This window comes from Talpa europaea, assembly GCF_964194135.1.
Source record: "Talpa europaea genome assembly, chromosome: 6".
NCBI classification, from domain to species: Eukaryota; Metazoa; Chordata; class Mammalia; order Eulipotyphla; family Talpidae; genus Talpa; species Talpa europaea.
The window spans coordinates 40,275,020-40,293,287 of NC_140072.1; the positions used below are offsets into that span (position 1 = coordinate 40,275,020).

At 50.9% G+C, this 18,268-nt stretch overlaps 2 protein-coding genes across 4 annotated transcripts; one reads left to right on the forward strand and one right to left on the reverse strand.

Annotated features, from left to right (window-relative positions):
* Window positions 1–301: 301 nt before the first annotated feature.
* On the forward strand, window positions 302–8,086 carry ACTR1B (actin related protein 1B; the record flags this gene model as incomplete). Of its 3 annotated transcripts, none has more annotated exons than XM_084235669.1 (11): window positions 302–349; window positions 2,346–2,410; window positions 3,595–3,670; window positions 4,726–4,851; window positions 5,183–5,307; window positions 5,539–5,755; window positions 5,881–5,973; window positions 6,045–6,240; window positions 7,354–7,415; window positions 7,614–7,654; window positions 7,846–8,086. In XM_084235669.1, 11 exons carry the CDS (start codon window positions 302–304, stop codon window positions 7,946–7,948), a joined length of 1,152 nt encoding a protein of 383 aa, XP_084091795.1. In that variant the 3' UTR covers window positions 7,949–8,086. The 3 variants fall into 3 exon arrangements, with proteins under 3 accessions (XP_084091795.1, XP_084091796.1, XP_084091797.1); XM_084235670.1 differs by having other exon boundaries at window positions 6,066–6,240; XM_084235671.1 differs by lacking the exons at window positions 2,346–2,410; window positions 3,595–3,670 and having other exon boundaries at window positions 6,066–6,240.
* A 7,328-nt stretch (window positions 8,087–15,414) lies between these two features.
* Window positions 15,415–17,090, reverse strand: COX5B (cytochrome c oxidase subunit 5B; the record flags this gene model as incomplete). Its single annotated transcript, XM_084234678.1, has 4 exons — window positions 15,415–15,599; window positions 16,178–16,277; window positions 16,385–16,458; window positions 16,988–17,090. The coding sequence occupies 4 exons, from the start codon at window positions 17,088–17,090 to the stop codon at window positions 15,487–15,489; spliced, it is 390 nt and encodes a 129-aa protein (XP_084090804.1). The 3' UTR covers window positions 15,415–15,486.
* Between the last annotated feature and the right edge of the window lie 1,178 nt (window positions 17,091–18,268).

An 18,268-nucleotide genomic window follows, 5' to 3' on the forward strand; every position in this document is an offset into this window, starting at 1 on the left:
TACCTTAGAAGCGCCGGAGTCCTTCCGGCCGCCCTCCATTGGCTGGCACGCAGGCCGCTGCCCCGCCCCTTAGCCCGCAGCCGGCCGGGGGCGCCGGCCGTCAATCCACCCGAGCGGGAGCGGTGATTGGCCGCGGGGCGCGCCCTCCAGCTAGCCCCGCCGGGCTGGCGTAGGCTGCGCGCTCGGGGTGGGAGGGGCGCGGCGCCGCGTCTGGAGCCGCCGCGGTCCCTAGTCCACCCGCCTGTGGCCCGCGGGTCCCTCCTGCAGCCCGCCTGCTGGGCAGGGCCGGCGCGGCCCGGCCATGGAGTCCTACGACATCATCGCCAACCAGCCGGTGGTCATCGACAACGTGAGGCCCGGCAGCCGGGGGGAGGGCGGGCGCCCCGCCCCCGGGGGCGCTCGCGGCGGCGCGGGGAGGGACCCCGCCTGTCTCGGCTCTTGCACGGCGCACCGCACCCCCGCCGCCCCCTCCCGGGCCCCGCGCGCCCGCCTGGCCGCTAGCCCGGGCCTTGGGGCCAGTCCCCAGCCGGCGCCGCGGAGCCCCTGCTTGAGCCCTACCCGAACCGGGCGGGGAGGTACGGGAGAGGCAGGGGTGACAGCGGGGCGGCTGTGTGCGTCCAGCTCAAGGATGCACACTTTATTTTTTGGTTGATAGTAAGGTCCTTGGGCAGGTTTCGACCCTAGCCCTTGGCCTCTCTTTCGGCCTCTGTCCCTCCAGTGGAGGAAGGGTCGCATTTGCCCCTTTGCACACCGCTGGCCTCACCTTGTGGAGGTTAGCCTGGTGACCTCTACAACAGTACCCCCCAGGCAGTACAGCCAGAGCCGACTAGCCCTGCTGGGCTCTTTTCCCGGGAGTGGTGGAAAAATGCATGTTAACCTCTGCCAGCCACTTAACCACCAACATCTGGTTGGCCCTGTCCCTAAGTGTCCCGGTGCTTGCAGAAATCCACAGCTGGTAAGGGAGTGGAGAGAGTTCAGGACCACTCTCCCCGGACCCATAAGCAGTGTGGGATAACTGGAAACATCAGAGGAAAGATGCCTGGCTTCCCTGTGGCCTTGTCCTTCAGCACTGGGGCTCAGCTTGCTTTTAGTTGCACTAGAAGGATTTCTGGCCTCGGAAATTTCCGGCCCATAGGGAGAAAATGAAGTGCTGGTTCTGTGGAACTGCCCCCCGTTTTGGGGTTTCTACCTCAGGCATGTGAGCTTTGGAGTTTTTGGTAATGACTCACTTCTCTTTCTGGGATCTGTCTCCCTCCTACGTGACTCCCCTCCACCCCCATGGAATCCCTGAATGGCAGTCTTTTTTAGAGGACCCATGTGGGCTCCCTGAGTCATAGCAGTGGATGTTTAATAAAAAGGCTAGAACTGGGCTTGGGGGTCCTCCCCAGCAGGCCATAGGAAAGACCAGCCCACTTCCTTTTTGAGTGGGCAAGTAATTCACTTAAGCTAATCAACAAGCTTGAGTTCAGAGGGCTACCTGCTCGGTCCCTCTGGGCTTCCAGCCCCTCCTCTGTAACTTTTGTAGTGTTTACTTCTTCACTATACATCCAGAGGGTTGTGTTGCTGATTTATTCATTGAGTGGGAGGCTTCTAGATTCTAGGTTCCCTTTAAGATCCTAAGTCTAACTTCCAGTGCCAGGACCAAGCTCTTCTTCACCTGTAGTCTCTGAGGAAGCCACTTACAGAGAGTGCCAGTTGTCCCCAAGCACACAGTGATCCTCTCCAGTGGGCCATGTATGTGGTCCTTGTCCACTTTGGGAAGACAGTGACTGTTTTTCTTTAAAAAAAGAGAGAGAGACACACACTTAGGGATTGCTGCAAGCTCACTTTTGGGGCAGCTTATGCTGTGGATTCCTCCTGCCAGGAGCTGACCCTAGAGTATGCAGAAGCACATGTAGTTTATGGTTTATCACAGTATTAACATTTGGGGCTGAGTAATTCTTGGTTGTGAGGGGATGACCTATGCATTATAAGATGTTTAGTAGCATCTAGCCTGGCCCCTACCCACTACATGCAAGAGCTGGGTGTACAAGGGAAGCCACCAACCCACTTCCTAGGCCACACTTCCTCGGTCTGCCTAAAATGGAGAGATAGGCTGCCAATAGCACTACCTCCTAATTTATCTCCACATTCTCCAAACATTGTTAAATTTTGGAGAGGGGATGCAAAATCACACATTCCCCCCTATCATCACCACCACCAGTTTTGAACCACTGGCATTCTTGTAAATGATCTTGCCATGGGCAGGATCTTTGGCTGCCCCCCACCCCAACCCCTGGCCTGTCACAGGAGGCAGCCAGCTCTCTTTGCTGCAGATCGGAGTTAAACATTGTTTTCCCTTGCAGGGTTCAGGGGTGATCAAGGCTGGCTTTGCAGGAGACCAGATTCCCAAATACTGTTTCCCAAACTAGTAAGTGTTGCCCGAGCAGCAACCCTGACCTTTTTGTTTGCTTCCTGGGAGAACATGGGCCCTGTCAACAGCTCTCGTTGAAGACAACTGTCGCCCCCACCTGTAAGAAAAACACCAAATTTGTGAACTTGATGCTGTTGAAGGATCTGAAAGGACAAGAGAAATGCTCTGGGCTTCCCCCTCCACTTTGGAGTCTGATTTTGGTCTCTCCTGAGTCAGGGAAGCAGCCAGCATTCCCCTGGGGACAGGGTGTGGTAGCAGCAGAAAGAATAAAAGAGCTCCCAAGAGAAAGAACTAAACTAGTAGGGAGCTGATGTGCAGATGCCCATTCCTCCCAGGAAATCCTTTCTTCAGGACTTGTTTACTTTCAGACTCTAGAAAATATTTTGTTCCAGTCATGGGGAGTCTTTCCCCAAATGGTGCCATGGTGGCAGGGGCGAGGGGAAAATGAAAACGGGAACAAAGCCTGAGTGCCCCCTTGGCTGCTCTAACTCAAGGGGGAGTTTTCCCTCCGGCATGCCTCTTCTCAAATCCCGGAGGCTTTAGAGTTTCAGAACCCAGAGGGTATAGGGGGATCCTAAGGTCCTCAAAAGAGACTGGCTGCACGAGCCCTAGGCCTGGTCTGCGAACAGCCAGCTGGAGCACCCAGTAGGATTTCAGCTTTCCTTTCAACTCCACTTGGGGGTGTCTACAGGTTCCTGTTGATGTGCAGGGAACTTGGGTCAAATTTTGGACTGATAGCTTGTCCATCCATCCCTCTAAGAACAGAATCTCTCTTCTGAAGACCCGACAGTGGAAAGGGGCAGAAGCAAGAGCTGGGTGTACAAGGGAAGCCACCACCCCACTTTCTAGGCCACACTTCCTGGGTCTGCCTAAAATGGAGAGAGTGGGCTGAGTCATTGTGGCTGCAGAAGCTGACCCTCTGCCAGCCCTGAGCCACAAGAGTGCTGGCATCCCAGCCTTCTCGAGGAGGGAGGGTGGGTCAAGGAAGGGCCACCTCCTGACCTTGTGTGTGCCGTCCTGCCAACAGCAGGACTGCTCTGCAGTCCCACACACACCTGAGCTTTGACCCTTGCCCTCTGGAGTGCGGTTACCCTCTTGACCATTCGGGTTGGACTTTGGTGGTCCTGGATGTGCATTCAGTGTGCCCCCCACCACCTCACTGACTTTATCTATCATCACAGTGTTGGGCGCCCCAAACACATGCGGGTGATGGCTGGAGCCCTGGAGGGGGACCTCTTCATTGGACCCAAAGCAGAGGTAACACCTGGGAAGCCTACCTTTGCCTGGGCTTGGGGTCCTCATAGTCCCAGGAGCATTGATGGAGAGATCCCAGAAATCTGTTATCTGGGACTACCAGCCAGACACCCTTCTGGGCTTTTCTAGATTCCCACCCTCAAGTGCACCATACTGCACTGTGGTCCCTTTGCTTTGTGTGCTAGGGCGATGGCTCCTGCATGGGGGATCACCAGCCACTTTGTGCTCTCTCTCTTAGAAGCTATGTGGAAGCTACAGGGAGAGGAGCTGGTTAAAAAGTGATTTAAGAGTCTGAGTCACCTGGCCTTGACAGCTGACCCAAACAAGAGCCATGGGGCCACCACTTGCAAGCTGACTGGGGTGACTTGCCTAGGGGCTACATAGCCAGACGAGGTCCCCAGCAGAAAGAGCAAATACAGGGTAGGAAAGAATACCAAGCAAATCCAAGGGATCACATTGTGGGGTACTGGGAAGTGGGGGCAGAGCTATGGTACAGATAAGGGCTTTTAGGAGATGGAGTCAGAGCCACAGCTGTGGTGAGAGGTCAAGCTGCACTTGGCGAGAAGGACCATGCTGTGGGGCATGTCAAAGAGCAGGTCTATGCAGGAGACGTGGGCTCTAGCCAGAGAGCTGGGAGGAGCAGTGGGCAGCAGGAGGAAGCCTTGCGGGTTGGTTATGAAGAGCTCTGGCAGTAGCCATGAAGCAGTGGAGATGGATGGAAGTTGGGCAGTGGGTGAGGAAGCAAGGAAGAGGATGTCAGTGGTCAAGGCAAAGCCCTGGGAACATGAACATAAGAACAAGCGGAGGGACTGTGTGTTGGGAGGGATCACATCGCCAGCCTCTTAGGTCCCTGGCTTGTTGACCCTGACTGGGCTCTGAGGGCCTTAGAAGCTCTTGGAATGGACCTGTGCTAAGTTCAGGGCCTGTCTTGGGGCCCAGGGCCACGAGTCAGCAGTGGTGGTTCTCTTCAGGGTAGAGGTAGGGGCAGCTTCCAGAGAGCAGAAGGCGGTTGCTGGGTGAGGGACCTGGTGCCACATCTGGTCTCCCGCACCCCCCAGGAGCACCGGGGACTGCTAGCCATCCGCTACCCCATGGAGCACGGTGTGGTGCGAGACTGGAACGACATGGAGCGCATCTGGCAGTATGTCTACTCCAAGGACCAGCTGCAGACCTTCTCTGAGGAGGTGAGGCAGCCAGCCCCTCCCACCGGGCTGAATCTGTGGGCTGTGCCTGCTCCCCACTCTGCCTCCTGGTCAGGTTTCCTCTTGCATTCCGATGGGCCTGCTACTCTACATTGTGTGTGTGTGTGGGGGGGGGGTCCACACAGTCGGGTGCTGCCACCAAAATTTCCAGAGTCCTGGAGCTATGGAAGAGTAACTGCTGGCAGACAAGGGGCTAGTGCCCTCGGGAAGGATAGCAGGCTGTGACTACATAGGTGGGGTGGAGGCGAGGGGGTCGTTTTAGGGCCTAGCGTGTTGTCTTTGCGCATGCTGACAACTCTGCTCTCTCTTGTAGCATCCTGTTCTTCTAACAGAAGCTCCACTCAACCCTAGTAAGAACCGGGAGAAGGCAGCAGAGGTGTTCTTTGAGACCTTCAACGTACCGGCCCTGTTTATCTCCATGCAGGCTGTGCTTAGTCTGTGAGTGCTTCTAAGCCCTGGGGTCTCCTAAGTCTCCATCTTCCCCGTGGCCCACCTCCTGCTCAAGATTACCCCATATCTGACACCCACCCCCTCCCCATGACTGTTACTTTAAGGGAGTCCCTCGTCCCTTTTTCATACCAGATAATGCAATGTCCCAGGGTTCCTTCCAGGGGTGAGGAGGTCCCCAGGCCTCAGTGGCTGAGGTGAAGGGATGCTGACCTGTGATAGGTACGCAACAGGACGCACAACTGGAGTGGTTTTAGACTCAGGGGATGGGGTCACGCATGCTGTCCCCATCTACGAGGGCTTTGCCATGCCACACTCCATCATGCGGGTCGACATCGCTGGCCGTGACGTCTCCCGCTATCTCCGGCTACTTCTGCGAAAGGAAGGAGTCGACTTTCACACCTCGGCTGAGTTTGAGGTTGTCCGGACCATCAAAGAGGTGATGAAGGGCCTGAGGTTATGGGGTGGGGAATGGGAAGCAGTGGGATCGAGGCGTGAGGTTGAGCGCAGTGCTGCGGGGTCCTGGTGGCAGCCTTCTGAGGGTCGTGTCCCTGCCCACCGCAGCGAGCCTGCTACCTGTCCATCAACCCGCAAAAGGATGAGGCTCTGGAGACAGAGAAGGTGCAGTACACCTTGCCAGATGGCAGCACGCTCGATGTAAGTTTCCAGGCCTGGCACTGGAGGGCAGTGGTGACGCTGGGACCTGGAGGAAGAAGAGGCCTTCTCAGTCTCAATTCTGTCTTCCAAAGGTGGGGCCAGCGCGATTCCGGGCTCCCGAGCTGCTGTTCCAGCCAGACCTGGTAGGGGATGAGAGTGAGGGGCTCCATGAGGTCCTGGCCTTCGCCATCCACAAGTCCGACATGGACCTTCGCCGGACGCTTTTCGCCAATATTGTGCTTTCTGGAGGCTCCACGCTTTTCAAAGGTACCATCGTTTAGGAGGTGGTAGTGAGACTTGGGAGATCAGTAGCAGCTGGACTCTCAGCCTCCTTCATTCCCTGGAGCCTGGGACGTGGCTTTCCATGGGCTTTTTGATGCTCGGTGAACATTTTTTTTTTTTTTTTAGAAAAAAGTTTAAAATTAAATTCTCTTTACTTTATAAACAGATGATAAGTCTACATGGGGTCTGATATGTGTAAAAGCCTCCCTTCTGCCATTGTCCTCATCACCCAGTTCCCTCCCCAGGAGTTACTGGTTTCTCAGACTTGCTCTTGGTAACTTGCTCTTGGTAACATCTGTGCATAAATAAGCAAATGTGCATTTCCCCTCACCCCCACTTTTGGACACAAATTGTACCGAACTCTGTGAGTTCCTCATCCTGTATCCTTCACTTGGCATCACATCTGGGAGATCTTTCCTTGTCAGTGTAAGTTCCTTATGTGGCTGAGTGGTCTTTCACTGAATGGGTGTGTATTTAACCGTTGTCCTGCTGGTGGCCTTGGAGGGAGCTGCGACCACTTCTAATCAGAAGGAGCTGCAGTGGAGAATGTCGTATATTCTTGTCTCAGTGATGGGAATCCTAGGGGACTGCTGAGTCCGAGTGGGCATATGCATTTTTCTTGGGTAGATATTTCCAGTTTTCCTGCCAAGAGGTTGTGCCACTATGTCCCTCTCCCCCAGTTACTACTGAGAGCCCCCACCATGCCCTCCTGTGTGTGCTCTTTACCCACCTGATGCATAGAAGTGGTAGATGCTTTCTCCTGACTTGTCACTTGCCTTTGATTTTGCTTCTGGCGGGCTTTGGCTGCTGGTGTGTTGAGTGTAGAGGAGCGCAGGAGCTGGGGAGAACCGTGTGACTTGGAGTTCCATCTCATGTTGCTCTTTGGAAGCTGGGTCCACCTGCAGGCCTGCTGCCAAATCTTTTCTGCCCTTAGTGTGACTCTCCCCAACCTTAGTTCTGGAAAAGAACCACTGAAAGCAGAGCAGCAGTAGTGTGGGAGGGAAGAGGGACTGAGGGAGCACCAGAGGTGAGCTGTGGGGGAGCTGGTGGTAAAGCGGTCAGATGTGGACCCTGGTTCAGCCAACCTTGTGTTTACAGGCTTTGGTGACCGGTTACTAAGTGAAGTGAAGAAGCTTGCCCCGAAGGATGTCAAAATCAAGGTGAGGTGACAGGGAGCGTGGGACGCCAGGCAGCCTTGCCCCACGGAGGAAAGGGCAGGTGCCGCCTCCAGACCCCCTCTCACATCCTCGCCCAGCCATGCTTCTCCCCTTTTGGCTGCTCCCGCTGCTGGGTGGGGTGCCTCTGGGACTGGATGTGGTGTGGGATGGGGCAGTTACGGGGCTGCCTGCTCTCTCTAGATCTCCGCCCCCCAGGAACGGCTGTACTCCACATGGATCGGGTGAGGCGGGGCTCACAGGGAGGGCTCTGGGAGGAGCATGTTTGGCCCTGGACACTTCTCCCAGGGTTGCCCCAGGCAGGTGGGGGTGGGTGGATTTCCCTGCCAGGTCAGGGAAATAGAGCTGAGCGTCAGGTGAAGGCAGTTGGCTCTGCCCTCGGGCCCACAAGAATACTGTCCCTCCCTCCCCGCAGTGGCTCCATCCTGGCCTCGCTGGACACTTTTAAGAAGATGTGGGTATCCAAAAAGGAGTATGAAGAGGATGGCTCTCGTGCTATTCATCGTAAAACCTTCTAGTGCCCAGGAGGAGGGTGTAGTGTGCTGGGAGGATGGGGAGAAAGGGGTGCCAGAGCCCTTGACCCTCTCTGGCGTGGGCTCACACACTCGGCCTCGGTCCCCTGCATGCCCGAGTCCCTGGCAGGTGGTGCAGCAATGCTTCCCTGCAGCCCCCAACACACACACATACACACACACACACACGCACGCACACAAGTTTTGCTGCATGGATGGGAGTCTTGAGTTGGAGTGTAGGAACTGAGGAGCCCAGCTTTGGGTTGTTCTGGGCCTTACCCTTGGCAGGGCTAATTAAGCCTATGGTTCCTTGCTCTGACCCTCAGGGCTGCATCCCTGAGCTCTAAGGCCAAACACCCAATGCCCCCTTTCCTCTAACAGGATCCTTTCAAGGGCCCAGAGTGCCTGGATGCCTGTGTAACTAGCCTTGGGGGGTGGGGAGGAGGAGGGAGCAGCTCCTTGCTGGTGCATCTCTGCTTCCTCGCCTGACAGATTAGCCCAGAGGGCCCAACCTAGACATCCCTGACCCTTTCTCTCTATCTTCCTGAGCGGATGTGTTGGTATAGACTGGTGCTGGGCAGTCTGCTGTCCCCAGTGAGGGGTTCTGGCCTGGGGTCCAACCCTTTGGAGCCAGACAGAGGATGTAGGGGGTTTGGGCAGCCACAGTTGGTGGCGCTCACCCTAAGCACTTCATTGACCCACTGCCTCTCTCCTTTACCCCAGTACCCTGGACAGAGAAGGGTTTGTGGTCTTCATTTGCAATGGGGAAGCCATAATCAGGAGTCAGACCTAGAAGGTGGGAGGGGGGCACATTTACTTCGACCTTCCCCCCAAGAACGAGGTCTCCATTTACCCTGTGGCCAGGACCCAGCTCCCTCTCCCAGATATGTATAATAATTTAACACAGTTGCCTGAAAAAAAAACTTTTTTTGTAAATCATTATAGTAATAATTATGGACAAAACCCAGTGTGTGGCTGTTTTCTTGTGGTTCTTTGTGCTGTTGTTTGTTTCTCCATCCCTGGGGACTGTGAGAGAAAGGGCCGGTGAGAAGGCAGCCTGGCACCAACTAGCTCACAAGCCTGAGGTTTCAGTGGTTGGCCGGGCAACATGTCACGGGAGGCCCTAGGGCTGGGCTCCCAACCAGGTGGCAGAATTCCCCTGCCTCGTTACCCACTTGCCATAGTCCAGCAGGAGCAGAGAACAAGGCTGGCTGCTGGGGCTGCCTTATCCCTAGACCGCCTCCTGGCGGGTGGGGCTGGAGCGTCCTGCAGCTACATCCTCACTGTCTGAGCACCTCTGCCACCCCGCGTCAGTGTCACACAGGCTGATAGACCAACGTGGATGCAGGCTCAGTGTCCAGGCAGGTCAAGGAGGAGAGTGGCAGGGAGATGGAGAAGGCTGCGTTGAAGAGCTGAGCCCTAGAGGAAGGAGCTGAGCAACAAGGAGAGAAAGGATGGCTGACAGTCAGAGGGTGCAGTGAGAAAAGAGTTGGGAAAGAATCTGCTCTTTTCCTTCCTTAAGCATTTGATGTGTGTCCAGAAGAGTGCCATCTGTGTCGGGACTGTGGTCAGTAAGACAGTTTCACCTCCCCAAAATATACAAATCAGGGGAAGAAGACAAACAGGCAATTCTGGTACAGAGTTGTGGGGGCCGTGGGGGCCATCCAGCCCAGCAGGTGGGACAGGCTGTGTTGCACAGGTACAGGAGGGTTCATAAGCCAGATGGGGGGAGGGTGGATGGAAGAGCTCAAGGAGACCCTGGGGCCAGTGGGGCTGGAGAGAACAGTGTGGACCTGGGCAATGCCAAGTCAACCAGGAAGGGGAAGTACTTTCTTCTGTCTGTCACTGAGATAGACTAGGGTAGCTGGAGCCAGCACATAAAGGAACTTGAGAGGGTTTTCAGCTGTGTCCTGGGTGACGAGCAGCCAGTCTCAAGAGGAGGATTGTCAGAGATGTGTGTAGAGGATAGTGGGAACTGAGGGAGAACCCAGGTATCAGGAGAGAAGGTAGGAGGAATAAATTACTGAGTCAAGTCTGTCTTCACAGGGCACTTTGTGAGACTTTGGGTCACAGAGCAGTTAAGCCTATGCTTGCCCTCAAGGGGGAACTAGAGCTTACTCAGAGTACCCTTGATTGGGGCTTCTGGTCATGGTACCACTTCTCCCAGTCACACAGATTTAGAGCCTTATCACCATGATTCCTCCCTCTTCCTCACATCCGAGCCCTGGTTCTGTAGTACCTCTCCTGACATTTCTGTGATAGCTGCTGCCACGCTAGCTGACAACTAGGGCTCCATGCTCCCCACCCCAATCCATTGCCTTTGGATCTAAATCCTAAGTAGCCTCGCTTCTGTCACTTGCTGCTCTTATATGTGAAGCGGTGATCCACTAGCTGGTGAAATAAAACTAGATTGACGTGACACTTGATGAAATCACCTTTATGAATTACATGTTGCATTAGCTTCAGACCTTTTGAGATGTATTCATTCTCTGTTTTAGGTGTACACACGTAACATCCTGCTTTGCTGCTTCACCTGTCAGCCGCTGCTCATGCTCTCCTCTGTGCTCAGGATGACGTTCCCTTAAGTCTGTCAAAATCCTGTCCTTTATAACCAAGTACAATGCAACATCCCCCTACTACCTCTTCCAGCAGAGATGGTGGCGTGGTTAAAGGGCTCTGGCCTGGCCAGGTTTCTCAATATTGGAGAAAAGCCACAGATGAGAAGGTAGTAAACTTAGAATGAACCTTGTGTTGGATTGGGATTCGGAGGTAATATGAGTTTGGTTTTTAATATACATACAAATACGGAAACATGCATCTGCGTGAGTGCCAGAGTTAGAACATATGTGTGAAGTTCCTAGCCCTGTGTGCCAGGAGAGCCTGAAGGCTCTGGCACCCCCATAGCAATGAGCACGCAGTGTCTAGGTCTTGAGTTCATTCCCCAATAGAAGGAATCAGAGCTCCATGGAGAGATTTCACTCCTGGGTCAGAAAAAGATTATGGTGAGTCTGGAATATCTTTGGGTAAAGTGAGGAGTTCTTAGAAAAAGAAGAGAGCTTGTCCACAGGACAAAGGAAGCAACTTAAAGAGGCGTGACTACTGGTCAGATCTGTAATGGATTATAACCTGTAAAATAAAATATTCATGAGCTACTCTGATAGAAAATTTACTAAATATATAGTGGGGGGAAGGGACAGTTTTTCCTTACAGTGGAACTCCAGTGAGTAAATGTAGATGGAATTATGGAGAATAAAATCACCATTAGGAAAACACCATAGTAGTTACCTGTTGTGTGCAAAAATAAGGACATTTGCTTTGTCTTGAAGTATCTCCCACATGATACTAACTACAAAAATAGCAACTTTATGGAGAAGAAACCTAATGAATATCCCCTTCACTAAATGATCGTTTATATCCCCAGTAATCTCTATCTTGGTATGACACACTAAGAGGACCCAGTGTCACCTGTGTATCCTTGTAAAACCTCAGTCTAATCCGGGACAGCAGGAAATCCAAACTGAGGGCATTCAACGAATTCATAGACCAGTTACCTTGTTCAAAGGTGACAGGTTATAAAAAGAAAGACTGAAAAACTGTCAGAGATTGAAGGAGGAATAACAGCCAAATACAGTGTGAGATCCTTAATTGGAAAAGGACCTCCCTGGGAAAGGCAGCCAAGTGAGTTAACCGTCCGGGTCACTGAGTGCCCTGGCTTCAGTTATTGTACTGTGGGAAGCCAGTGCCCTGGCTTCAGTTATTGTACTGTGTGTTAACACTGAGGGAAACTGCATTAAGGGTAACCAGGAACTGTGCTAGTTTTGCAGCTTTTCTGTAAGTCTAAAGTTATTTCATCCAAAATATAAAAAAATATTAGGGGGTAAACAGCTCAGGCTGGAGTTTAATGGTCTGGTTCATAGTCCTGCCACCATAACTAACTAGCTACGTGATCCTGAGCTGTTCCCAAATTTCTCCATCTTTAATATGGGGGTGATAATAATAGCACCTACCTCATGGGTTTATTAACAGCCTGAAAGAAGAGCCCGGTACATTTTGTGCCAGAAAATAAAAAGTGCTCAAAGAATGTTGGGGCCATGTCAAAAGGCCACAGAAGCTCCCACTGCCAACTTTGGAAGAAATTAGACATCAAAAAATAAATAATGATAGTTCTGAATTAAAATCCACTGGTTACAATAAAAATGTATGAGTCCATATTAATATAAATTAATAAATTAAAAGTTCGATGAGGAACAGATTAATGACATCTCGAAGCGTAAAATAGTTACTTCAGAAGCAGTTTTTTCAGTGGAGAAGACTGGCAGCATTGGTTTAGTCAAGTGACCTAAGTGAACCTCCTCAGCAACGGGACAAATAGCAGGATGCACCTACCGACAAGAGTATGCATCCCTTGGGTCCTGAGATGTAGACCCTGAATGCAGTTGTCAGGAAACACACAAGACAGCTCTGCCCGCCTGTGACTATGCAGGCGTTTCTTTTGACAAAACTTTTTACTTTGCAAAGCAAAGCAGCAGTGGCAACTCTGCCTGCTTATGTCTGTGCAAGCATCTTTCCTTTTCCTAAGAAACCTACCCTTTTAAAATGTAAAAAAAAAAAAGGAAAAGAAACAGATAAACCCAAGTTGTGGTATAATTTTCAAGAGCCAAGATCAGAAGAGTAAAGGAAAAACAGAAGCTGTTCCAGCCTCAAGGAGACTACATGGACATGTCAACTAAAGGCAACAATGATTCTAAATTGGATCCTTGCCCCTAAGGACCTTTTGAACATTTAACACTCAAATAGGGCAGAGGATTAGATGGAACAAATGTACCAACTGTAACTTCTGATTTGGAAGTTGTCATATACACACACTCAAGTGTGATGGGGTTAGTAGATTAGCAATTTATTCTCAAATAGCTTGGGAAAAAAAAGTTTCTGTGTACCTTGAAGATTGTTTAATAAACACCATAAAAGTGAAGCCAGTATCCCCCCTAGTGAGGGGAGATGGGTATACAATTTCTAAGCTGCTAAATGGCCAGAGGTTCAGATGGAACCCACCACTACCCCAAAAGCAAAGTCTAGTGCTCACAGTGGGGCGACATTGCATTCTTCTCTGCCCCAAGGGCCCCCAGTTATCAAGAGGCTTTTTCATTACTTGTGCTGAAGTGATTAGTGTATGAGGCAGAGGTGCTCAGCCTTCGCTGCAGGTTGGAATCCCCAAGGGAACTCATTCTCATACCCATGTCTCACACCCAGAGACTTTAAAGGCCTGGGTGTGAAGCTGGGCTTTGGGGACAAAAGAGTTTGCTAGCTGAGTCTAATGTGCAGCTGAATTTGAGCACCGCTGACTCAGGAGACAGTACTTGAGTTTACCCATCTATTTCTGCCATAAGAAACAACTTACCACACTTGGTAACTTACAGCAACACAAATATCTTACAGTTCTGTAAAAGTCTGCGATGGATCTCACTGGGCTGAAATGAAAGTGACAACACGACTGTTTCCTTCTGGAAATTTGAGAATCATTTTCCTGCCATTCCCAGCTTCTAGGGGCGACCTGCATCCCATCTTCAAACCAGTAACACTGCAACTCTCCAACCACTGTTCCATCCTCACATCTTCCTCTGACTTCTACCTCCCCTATGATTATTGGACACCCTAGATAATCTAGGCCAGTAGAATCCTTATTTTAAGGTTAGCTGATTAGCAACCTTACTCCCATCTGCAATCTTAATAACCTTTTATTACAGGATTTAACATATTCACAGGTTCTGGCATTAGGACATGGACACCTTTGAGTCTGAAGATGAGAGAAGATAGACTGCATTAATGATGTGGGGAGTCAAAAACTCACCCTAAGCAGTTTTGATCAGAAAGGGCAATAATGAAAATGGAAAGGAAAAGCAGAAGGCCACAGGACCAGACAGGAAGACTTGGTAGAAGCACCAAAATAGATTCATGATACTAGGTGAGAAACTTGTTCAGATAGCACTTTAGGTGGGAGTAGCAGGAGTTAAGTTTAGTGAGGTTATCTAGGTGGTTCCCTTTCCAAAAGACAGGGCTTTGAATGACAGATAAATGCTACAATATTTCTTGAAACAAGATGACTGACAGCAAGAAATGGAAGCCAGTAATCTTGACTTTCTAAGAGATAAAGCAAGGCTAGGAAAAGAGGATTTTTTCTTTGACTCTTATCAATCAGTTCAGAAAGATCTATTTTGAACCAATCTTGTGGTGACAGTAGCTAAAGCTTTGTGGCTAATCCCAACATCAAATGGAAAGGCACTATTTTCTTTTACATGTAAGTTTTTAAGAACTCAGTTGTCAGAGCCTCCCTGGTGGCGCAAGGGGTTAAGTCTCAGCACTATGAAGCTATCGGTGAGTTTGATCCCCAGCCAGGGAACTAGCCCACATGGCACAGTAGACCTCTCCTGTCTCCCCTGCTGCTCCCCTCAGCAGGATATTTCAGTCAATCCACCTGTTCTGCTCCTCACTCTGTCTCTGGTGAACCCTCTCACCCTTCACCCCTCCCTGCACCTCTGGCCTATAGCCCGCTCTTATGTGCATAAATAAAATAAATCTTTAAAAAAAAAAAAAAACTCAAGTTGTCCAAGATGTCAACAAGTATGAAATGGCTGGACTGGACTTTTTGTTTCTCTCCTTCCCACTCTACTTTTTTATGGTAAAGTTCAAAGATACACAAAAATAGAACATTGACCCACGTACATAACTAAATGGATCGATCAAACCTCAAATCACCACTTTCCCTTCTTCCCAGTTTTAAAGCTAATACCAGATATATTGTAGCCCTAAGCACTTCAATATGAATCTCTAAAACATAAAAACACCCATTCCATTACAACCTAGAAATCTAATCTCTACCAAACATTGCAAGTTCAAGATGCTTTTTAGTTTTTTTTCCAAATCAAAACCCAAAGTTCACAAATTGCTTGGTTGCTACTCCCTCTTATCTTTTAACTCGAACATTCTCCCTAATTTGTCTTCTTGCATTTTGCTGAAGGAATTTGGTCATTTGCTTCTGAAATTATCCCGTATTCTGGATTTTACTGATGGTATTCCTCACAAACTATTCTTTGAAACTGGGTAATCTTCAAAGTCCCAAAAACACCAGGCCCCCCTGTCTTTTTAACACTGTGAGGACCTACTATTGGCCAGGCGTGTATCTAACACTTCACAAGGTATTTATCTTTTTTTGTAGATGTAACCCTCCCTCTGACAACATGCCCCAGTGACAAAGCTAAATGATGGGCCCAATATTGTAAGTCTTAGTCAGTCTGATTCCACAGCCCATGAGTTCCCCCTGTACTAGGCAGGTCCAGCTGCACTGGGGTTTGTCAACCTCAGTGTACAAGTGGATGGCAAGCAAATATTAACAATAGCTATATAAATATTACAATCTCCTTGCCTCTCCAAAAATACAGGAAAGAATTAAGACCAGCAAACTATGGGAGAAGGAGCCAATGCAATGGCTAATCTTTATTGGGAAGAAGAAACTTTACAGCACATTGTGAGTAAGTTAGTACAGAGGCTCAATGGGCCAGCTGGTGTGGCACCAGCTTGTAATGGGTCCCACAGCTAGGGCATCGTTGGGCCTCGCCTTTGTGCAGCCAAAACCAGATGACGGTACTGTTGTCCTCTTCACCTGAAAGAAAAAAGGTCGTTGGAAGCCATCTGGCCTACAAGAGACTTTCAACATTAATCTTTTTTCTTAGACACACTAAGACACAAAGTGATATTTGGCATCTTAAGTGATCAACCCAAGCTTTCCTGTACATTTTTCAATTTTGATGAAGAAATTGAAATCGAGGCCCTGAGTTTACCTGTGAATACATTATCCTCAAATCAGAGTCTCTATAGTTTCTAACAGTTCCCTTGGCTTTGTAGAATCCCAAAGCAGGGTCCATTCAGCTGTGTATCCCTAGTGCCTAAAATGGTGTCTGACAAAGAGGTGATAAAACAAAAATTTCTGGATGAAAACGCTTTTATGCTGCATCCCCAACTAGCCAGTGATAGTTCTACACCTCTTTCCACTAAAGATGACCTACTCAAGTACAATGAAGCTTGAGAGGACCAGCACCCTTAAGCCAACTTACTTGTACATTCATTCACACACACACACACACACACACACACACACACACACACACACAATTTGAAGCAGCTTACAGACATCCTGTGTAATAAATCAAACAGATAAGAAAATAGTGGTGAGGTACTTACAGATGCAGCCCACAATTCGTTTATTGGAGATAGAGGGGACCAAATTAGGGTCTTCCTTAGTGCCTGAAGCTGCCTTTGGGGCTAACAGATTGTATGGATCCTGCAAAAAGAATTGCGCCACTATGATACAGATCAAATACTCCCCAGAGGAGACTTCTTTGACCCCATCCAAGTTCATGAGCTCCACAGAGAACAAAAGGGGTTTACCTGTCCTTTCTGTGCAGCCATCATGATCTCCCTCTCCAGTCCAGTTGCCTGTTCCTCATCAGTAGGAACACCACCTAAAGAAAGGTAATGTGATTGTGTTGCCCGAAGCGACCAAAGTAGAAGATGAGCGTAAATTCCTGCAGTTTTAATGGGCTCACAAGTTCCTAATTGCTACCCCTAACCACTGTCCCTGAGGACCACGGTCATGATCCTAAAAGGTGTTAGTAGCACAGGAGTCTTCTTTCTTCCACTATCAAGCCTGTTTGTCGACACATTTTTTTTTTTCCTAAAATCAGGTCAATCTGGGTCTCAGCGGGGTTCATCCCACATGAGCTGGACTTAGCACCTGTGCACTGCAGATGCAGCCCCAGGCCCCCAAGGTCACCCAGTACCCCCCTTAAGGAGTCTTTCGCAGCGAGGTCAGTTAGGTCGGGGACAGGAAGCGTGGGCCGGGAATAACAGGGAGACGCCCGCGGACCTGAGGTAGTCGGGACCGTGGGGCGGTCACTGAGGTCCCGAGACGCCGAGGACCCCCTTCGCTGCCCTAGCACCACCCGAGGAGAGAAACGGCGCCCGTCCCTGGCGCCCCGGGGGTCCAAGTACCTCCAGACGCCATGGAGCGCACCACGGCGACCCCATTGGGACCTCGGGCCCTCAGGGCCTGGGCAACCAGCGCTCCTGCTCCGCGAAGTAACCTTGAAGCCATCACGCCCGCTATCAACGGCGGCACTTCCGGGACCAGATTCCTGCGATGGGCGGGACTTCCGGGGGCGCGTCTCCTAGAGGTCGACCTTCCGCTTCCGCCCGGCCTGAGCGTGCCCCCATCACGTGATCCGCCGAGGGCGGGGCAAGGCAGCGGCTTGCCGGTCTGACTCATTACCTCTGCGGAGGCGCCGGAGGCTTGGGGGCGGTCACGGCCTCAATTGCTCAGTGTCGGACGTTCGCCCTATACTTAAACTGGGGTTTGGTGCAGTTCATTTTGCCATCGTGGGACACGGTGTCCTCGTCCCAGGAACGGGACAGCCACATTGGAATTCCTATGCGTCCTGCCTGCTAGTTGTGCTTCATAAAGGTGGAAGCTGCTGATGGAGCAGACGTGCCCCTTGGGCCTGGAGGTCTGCAGAAAGCTGCTGATGGAAGTTGTTCTGCTCACGTTGGACTTCAAATTATTTAAATTTAGGAGTGGGCCTCCCCGGTGGCGCAGGGGGTTGAGACGCAGCTTGTGAAGCTGACCGCAACCTCTGTAGCACGAGTTCGATCCACGGCTGGGGAGCAGCCCACAAGGCGGAGCAGACCTCTCCTGGCTCTCCCGCTGCACCCCTCAGCAGTATAGTTGGGTCAGTCTTCCTGTTCTGTTCCCCGTCCTGTCTCTGGTGAATTCTCTAATCCCCCACAACTCTGGCCTGTGCCCCCATTCTTGTATTAAAGAAAAGAAAGAAAGAAATTTAGGAGTGAGCCCCTGAAGGCCACTGCGTTAACTGTTATGCTTGTCAGCTATAACGCTGGTTCGTCTGGACTTATGCACACAAGTGCATGAGTCGGGAACTTGTTGCATTGGCCAGGTCTATAAAAACTTGAGCAGAGTTTACCCACATCAGTTTCCCGTTACAGTGGTGTTGAGGTTATGAAGTCATTACAGATGTTGAGGTTCAGGCCTGAGGCTGGACAAAAAAGGTGACAGGGCAGGAAATAAGGTAGATTTAGGATTCTTTCCCAAGACAGAGCTCTCGGTTATGTAGGGTGAGGGGGTGGCCACACCAGGAGGTTATTAACCAAGAAGATTAAGGGGGGCTGCTGGGGCAGGGTGCTCAAGAATGGGAAATGGAGTCAGAATGTTCTGTGGCCAGCCCTCTGTTGAAAACATCTTCCATAGCTCCCATTGCC